The following is a 7,020-nucleotide window of genomic DNA, read 5'->3' as shown; positions in this document are numbered from 1 at the left end:
GCTGCCGCGGGGCGCCCCGGGCGCTGCGGGCGGCCGCGAATGAAGCGCCGCGGGGCTTTGGAGGGGTTTGGCTGCGAAGCTGCCGAGCGTGTGCCCCGGACTCTAGCGGCGTTAGCCCCGCGGGGACACGCGGGAGGCTCGCGCGGGAGGCGGTGGGTGAGAAACGGCGGGGCGTGCGGCCGGGACAGCAGGCGGGCGGTGCACCCGGAGCTGCCACGTTTTCGGCAGGGTCCCGATCCGCCGCCGGCAAGTTCTTTTGTTCGGCCAACAATAGCTCCCCAAAGGTGGTGGGGAGGGCGATGATAACTCCGTGCACGCATCCTAACTTTCCTTCCGAGCAGCCGCCCCTCCCGCCACCGCCGCCTGCTTGAAGAGGAAAAGTGGAGGTTTACTCATGTGAATAGGCGTGTTGAGAACAAAGTGATGGGCACAGTATGAGGTAGATATGTTTTTTCAAACGTGAATAACTCGCAAGCCGAGGAGGGAGCGAGGGAGCACAGCAGCTCAAAGCCGTGCAGTGGTGACATAAAATGAGCAACCTTATTAGTTTATTAGGCTGGCTGAGCGCGCTCAGCGCATTGCAGGCGCCTGGGGCCCACCTTCCACAAACAACTGGATGTTTTCAAGCAAACGCGACGTGGATGGTTTGCTTTCTTTAAAAAAGAAAGCGAGGCAAGCCTTCACTATTCTTTTCTGCTCGCAATTATGGTTTAGAGGCAAAGCTGCCGGACTTCCCCCTCCTCGAACAAGTCATCAATTTCTGATCAAAAAATGAAAACGTTTACTTAGTAAGAAAGATGAAAAAGGAGGAGAAGTTTATGCCTTGTTTCTGTGTATTATCCATGAAGTTGGCAGGCCATCTATTTGTACCCGGCAGCAACTTTTATAAGCTCCTATCGTATTACCGCACACACGTAGATGCTTTTAGCATTAAAAAAAAAAAAAAAAAAAAATCCTCTCTCCACCGTGCTGAATGGTACTGTTTGCCAGCTAAATACCCAACCCTCCAGCTTTCCTTTCTGTCGCCAGGCACCACGTGTTCCCTCACCCGGTCCAGGCGGTACAAGGCTGCTTTGCGAGGGGCCCCGCCGCACCCTCCTCCCCGGGGTTAAGCCTGCGCTTCCCTGTTTCGAGCTGCTCAATGCGAGGACCGTGGGCCAAAGTGTGGAGATGAGCAGGAGCCTTGCAAAGCGGGAGCCACTGACACACGTTCACAGACGCCTAGCAAGCTCGCAGGCACGGAGAGAGCGATGGCGGTGCGGTCTTGAAGTCTTAAACACCTTGCTCCCGGCTGGTGGGCCATGGGCCTGTTGCTCCCTGGCAGCAGGCCCAATCCTCCAGCCCACAAGCCACCTGCTTTCCAAGGCCCTGGGCATGGAGGGAAGCGGCGTCCCATTAGCATCCTGTGCGGATGTGGGGCGACTGGTGCCCAGGAGGGGCCCTGGCCTCTGGGTACCCCATGCTCCCGGCAGGGCCAGGGCTCATGGCAGCTGCTGTGGGGCTGCCCTTAGCAGGACCGCAGTGGTTTTATGGGGCGCAAGGGAGATCAGCCTAACGCCCTGGCATGCTCCTTGGACCGTCAGTCCGGCTGAGAAACACTTCCAGCTGCTTATTTTCCAAGCGTGTGTTTTGCGAGCGTGCGCTTGGAAACTGGAGGCATTTGAGACTGGCTCGATAGTTTGCCTTTGAAAGGGCACGCACAAAAAGCTGTTTTCCCCACCAACACTACTGGTCAGAGGGGGAAAAAAATTATTTCATTGAATCCCGTTGCTCTGCGTATGCCCACGGCTGCACTCTGAGTCAAAGTCAAAGGCAAAGGGTGGTTTATGTCAGCGCTGGGTTTAGCTCTGCTCTCCCAGAATAAGATAAATGTAAGTGATGAAGAACTCCTGGGGCTGGCTGAACTCATTTTGTATTCAACACTGCCCGGCCCTTTTCTCTTCCCTTTCTCCCTCTCTTTGTATGTTCAAGCCTACTTGAGTTTCTTTTTTTCTTTTGTAGAAGTTGGTTCTTTTGAAGCGGTTCGAGGCACGCCCTGCCGCAAAGGGAACTTCACGGGAGTCGGAAACACAGGCACACCGGTCTGAAACACTTACTGTACAATAGCAGGAATGTAGGAAGCCTTGAAAATGAATCTGCTCTCTCTAAGAAAGTGTCAAAGCTTTCAGAGGAAAACAAACTGAACTTATCCCCATATCTTTATGCAGATTTCCCCCTTCCCCCCCCCCCGCTCCCAGTCTCGTTAAGGGCCGAGGCAGCAACTCCACTCTGGGTCAGGCACATATTAGTGTTACAGAAAAATGGGTTACGAAAAGAAGGGAGAATAGACTTGCAAAAAGCCTCCTCTATCATTACAGCCAGAGACATTTTCAAAGCACTCAAAGCACACAAGGCACGTGGGCCAGCCCTCAACTTAACTGTTCTCAACAGTCTAATTGCTCATTCAATCCCATTTCAAGATCAGCTGGCTGCTCTGCAGGCATCACCACCAGTTAGGAAGTATTTTATTCCTTCTCTTCCCTTGCCCCACTTTCTCCACACGTTCTCCCATTTCCTCCCTTCCTTTTGAAAAGCAGGGGGGGACCCTCTCTGTGCCTCCTCTGGCTTGTGATCTGGTCTTCAGGCAGTTAAACGCACGAGTGGATAGAGACAAAGTGTGAGTGTCGCTTACTGAGGTCAGGTAATCCTTGCTGAATCCCAACCGCAACCTGCCCAGGCCTCCAGCAAGAGGAGGGAAGGAGGATTCCTGCCCACCTGGTGGCCGACCTGCACCCTGGGATGGCAAACCTTGTCTAGAAGCTACTACAGTGAGCTACAACAAACACATAAAGACAATGCACAGCCTAATTTTCACTCTCCTCAACTACACCATCGGAATATTCACCCAAAGAAAGCGTTCATATTTACATTATTCAGAGCAAGTGAGCCAGCAGCAAGTCTTTCTCAGACTCCTCCTACGATCAGTGCCTTGATGCTTTACTGTCAAATGTGTTTTAAATACACATTAGAAGTGACGACTGGAAGGAACGCAAAAGCCCAGGTACCTGGGATGTTGCTACGGACTCCAGCGTTTGTGAAACCTGCCCCTTTCCACTCGTGAATAATCAGGACCACGTTGCCGCTGAAGCAGACATGTCCTCATTTCTGCAGAGCAACCGTCCTGGGCAGGTCGTTAAAATTACCCGATGTCATTCACTTCGACTCTTTGAGGGTCTATAAAACTAATTCCCATTTCCTGGTGTCATTTAGCCCCATAAAGATCTAGTGCAGACCGATGCTCTGGGGTTAACCCTGCAGACACTTTCTGTTCGGTACAGTTAATTCTAGCGCGAGTACTCCCACTGCCTCCAAGAGAAATGCAAAGCATTGCTGTAACAATACTTGCCTACCTCCTGGGGTCATTGTGAGGCATAATGAATTCAGCTTTGTAATATACTTGGAAATCTTATCTATAGAATTTACACCTACATACTCTTTGCCCTTTTATTTAAATGGCTGTAACTGTTACTGCAAATTTAACTTATGCTCATGTTTTAAAAATAAAAAGCTTCATATTAAAGGACGCATGACTAATAATAACAGTTTTCCTTCAGTCACTTTGTTTTAAACACTGTCTTGTTTTTACACTCGGCTTGGCAAAGAGTCTCCACTAAAACTGCTAAATGCTTTCAGTCCCACCAAAGTCTTGGAGAGTTGGGACACTTCTCAGCTGTGGGACATGTTCAACAACAGGCCTCCAGGAAAACAAAACAAACCCAAACCATCAGAGACCATCATGCAGGGGCTTGCAGGGCTGTTGCCATGGTCTGGTAAGTACTGCCATGGCCCTGGATGATCAGAGGACCTGGTATGGAAGGCAGCAAGCAGTTTCCTCCCGTCCTGAGCTCGGAAAAATCTGACCACGGAGGCACACAAGTCTGCATTTGCTTGGTTGCTGCTTCTGACAGGAGCTGTAACCCAGAGAGCTGGCAGTAGCTCAGACGGGCAGCTTTTGGATTAGGATCTGCATTACCAAGTATATCCCAGAGCTAAGCTCTTGAAGGGAGAAGAGTTAATGACTTTTAAAAATAATTATAACCTGCACAGAATTGGAAGGTTTTCCTTGCAGTGCAAGACTGCTTTAATGCAATGGAAACACTAGTATCAGACCCAAGGGATCTGCGTATGTCGGAGGCTTTACACTTTCCCCATCCTTGAGCTCCTCGTGTCTTTAATAGTGATGTTATTCCAGGTATAGTTTGTTGGCCCTCTGCAGCAGGAGCAATTCTGCTGGGCCTGTGTGTGCTCACACGCACCACCCACAGGTCCATCATTTTAGTCACTCTTGAAATGAGCAACAACAGAACGCCAATAACTGTCCTTGCTTAAGACACTGTGTGTTAGAAAGTGCTTTAAAAACAAGTGTTGTCTAGCATGCTTTCATTAGGCTGTTACTTAATATGTTTTACTGATAAAAATCACTTAACCAAGAAAATGAACAGTGCCATCGACAGTTCTACAGCATAAGAACACCACTTTATCAGGTTTAAGTTTAGAGTATTAACATCCATCCATCCATCCACTCACCCATCCAGAGACAATATATACCCTTCAAATCACATCTGGTCACCTCCACTTGCTCTCAATGTCTCTTGCACCAGAACCCAGGGAGTGTAAATACTCCAGATTTCTAGGCACATAGAATTAACTGGTACTAGACCTGTTTTTTTAAGTGATCGCCACAGCATTCCCTCTTTCACTGTCACTTTAGCCATTGCACAGAGTATAGTTATAAAGGTCTGCTCTGGGAAAAGATTCTAATCATAGGCTGGAAGTATAAACTAAAAATTTAGCTTGCAGACTCTGTGGCACAGTAATAACGTATTTCAGTGGACAAGTGGAAAAAAATAACAGTTGACGTGTAAGCAAGAGGAAAAAAAGGAAAAATCTGAAATCTTAAACAGTCGACATTGCCTCTCAACAACAGTGTTACTAGAGCAGTAACCTGGGAGCGGGGGGTGGGGTGGGGAGGGTGCTTCAATCGTACTGGGCCTTCGATATGGCGTTCTCGCATCCATCACCCACAAAGCTCCTGGCAATTAGGCAGCCCTGTGCCTGAAGGAAGTTTCTTAGCAGTGGAAATACCAGCCTGGAATTTGAATTGTTGCAGGTCTCCCGAGGAGAGAAGGTGTCTAAAATGCAAAGAGTAAATATTTACAGTCACAGAAACCAAAATAATGCAGAGAACAGTGGTCCCTCTAAGGGGAGAAAAGCAAGCAAATGGACCCAAGCTGGTGCTGATCAGCACCTTACATCAATCCCCCAGAGCAAACAGCATTTCCCCATGAAAGAAGCACTCGTCAGCCAAGAAGAAATACTACCTTGCCATCCATAGGAAATCTTCCTGTTTAATCCCTGACAGCAAAGATCACGGGGGCTTCTAGGAACAATCAATTTCCAACACAACACAGCAGCAACACAACTTTCAGGAACTACCCCTGTGAAAGGCTGTGAAAACAAACCCCTCTGAAGACATCTTCATGTGATCTACTACCTTGTAAATTAGGATGTCTTCAGATTTTTTAAAATACTTGTTAAAAAAGTAGAACCAGAATAATTTTTCTTCTTTTTTTTTTTTTTGCATGGGGTTAAGATACCCATATATCCCCCAGCACAGAAAGATTTGAAAGTGCTCTTAAACAAATCCTACGTATGACAAAAACTAAGCATTTTAAGAGGCTTAAGCTTTAGGGGCATCTCAAAATGCCAAGCCATGCAGAAGACTCTTTCCAGTCTATCAGACAACAGACAGCTTCAGCTGAGCATTGTTTGCAGTGCTTGCGATGGGTTTCCTCGTTGCTTATGTTCAGAGGCAGTGATGCTCAGTTGCAGTCCTGTAGCTCTTGGGAAGCAGTTCTCCTGTGGCAGCAGGCTTGCAAAATCCTGCCTGTGGCAAGATCTGTACCTCTGGCATAACCCCGGGCTGCAGATCGGTTTGCTCTGGAGCTGGAGGGAGACTTGCTATAGTTCGTAAGCATTTCTATTTTCCAGGCAAGCAGGATGTTTTGAACTCTGTAAATTTTTAGGAACTCCCACAGGGTGAAGCCTCATCTGCAGCGTGCAAAAGCTATGTTGAGGTAGAAGGCGAGGCTAGGCACAGCTGATGGCCTGGTGAGGCCAGGCGCTTGAGAGCTTTCATCAGGAACCCCCAGTTTTCACTAGCTTGGGTGTATAGCTCTCACAGTCCACATGACATCCCCTGTGTGGGTCACACAAGTGTTCAGTGTGAGAACCCGAGCAGCTCAGCTTTGGAGGGGGGGTTGGCAGGAGTAACCACCATCCCACCCTGCCTCGTTTGTGAGCACAAAACCCTACCTCTTGCTTCTGCATGGCTGCTGCATCCATGCCACTAGAAATTATTTTTGCTGCAGGCCTGTGTACACCTGCATCCCAGTGAGAGCGCGAGGAGACGATGTCTTGCCGGGAAGGCAGCGCGAAAGCAACGTCCAGCAAAAGCTGCTTTGCGAAACAAAAGCCTGGTGTCTCCGCAGGTCCCTCCGTGCCCTGCCACAGCCTGCTGGGATGGCCATGCAGGCGTTTCTCTCCTACCTCTCCCAGCAAGACGGGTCTCCCCGGCTCGGGGCACCCGTTTTGGTGGCGCAGCTGCTTGGTGGGCACCATTTGCCAGTCGGGCTCGCAGAGCCCAGGCCACCCAACCGAAGGTGCTCCCCCCAAAGCCTTACCCTCGTGAGACGGCGGCGAAGCCCACCGACCCGTCCCCGTCCTCCCCCCGAGCCCCTCGGGTGGGGTGTGCGCCCCGGGGCTGCCCCTGTGCCGGCAACAGGTTGAATATTGTAGGTGTGGGCGATTAAAGTGTCGCCGGCACAATGGCGGTCTGTGTCCCATTCGCCACGCCCGGGCTCCTCTTTGGAAAGCGCACACAAGAGGTGACACGGCGCTGGCCCCCGCCATTATGCCGGCGGCATAGCGGCGCGGCCCGCCCCGTCTCCCGGGAAATGGGGCTCCCCCGGCCGCCGCGGG

At 50.3% G+C, this 7,020-nt stretch overlaps 1 protein-coding gene across 1 annotated transcript in view; it reads right to left on the bottom strand.

The window, feature by feature from the left end:
* Window positions 1–6,951, bottom strand: part of ATOH1 (atonal homolog 1 (Drosophila)) — an 8,380-nt gene extending 1,429 nt beyond the window's left edge. Inside the window, exons 1-4 of the mRNA XM_010561036.1 lie at window positions 6,355–6,951; window positions 2,672–2,812; window positions 1,049–1,182; window positions 102–363 (exon numbers count right to left, since the gene is read on the bottom strand). Of these exons, the coding sequence (XP_010559338.1) occupies window positions 102–363; window positions 1,049–1,182; window positions 2,672–2,812; window positions 6,355–6,951 (1,134 nt within the window). The remainder of the gene's footprint in view (window positions 1–101; window positions 364–1,048; window positions 1,183–2,671; window positions 2,813–6,354) is intronic.
* Between the last annotated feature and the right edge of the window lie 69 nt (window positions 6,952–7,020).

Source organism: Haliaeetus leucocephalus, unplaced genomic scaffold (assembly GCF_000737465.1).
Source record: "Haliaeetus leucocephalus isolate CR32 unplaced genomic scaffold, Haliaeetus_leucocephalus-4.0 Scaffold140, whole genome shotgun sequence".
NCBI classification, from domain to species: domain Eukaryota; kingdom Metazoa; phylum Chordata; class Aves; order Accipitriformes; family Accipitridae; genus Haliaeetus; species Haliaeetus leucocephalus.
This window is presented reverse-complemented; position numbering and strand designations above follow the sequence as displayed.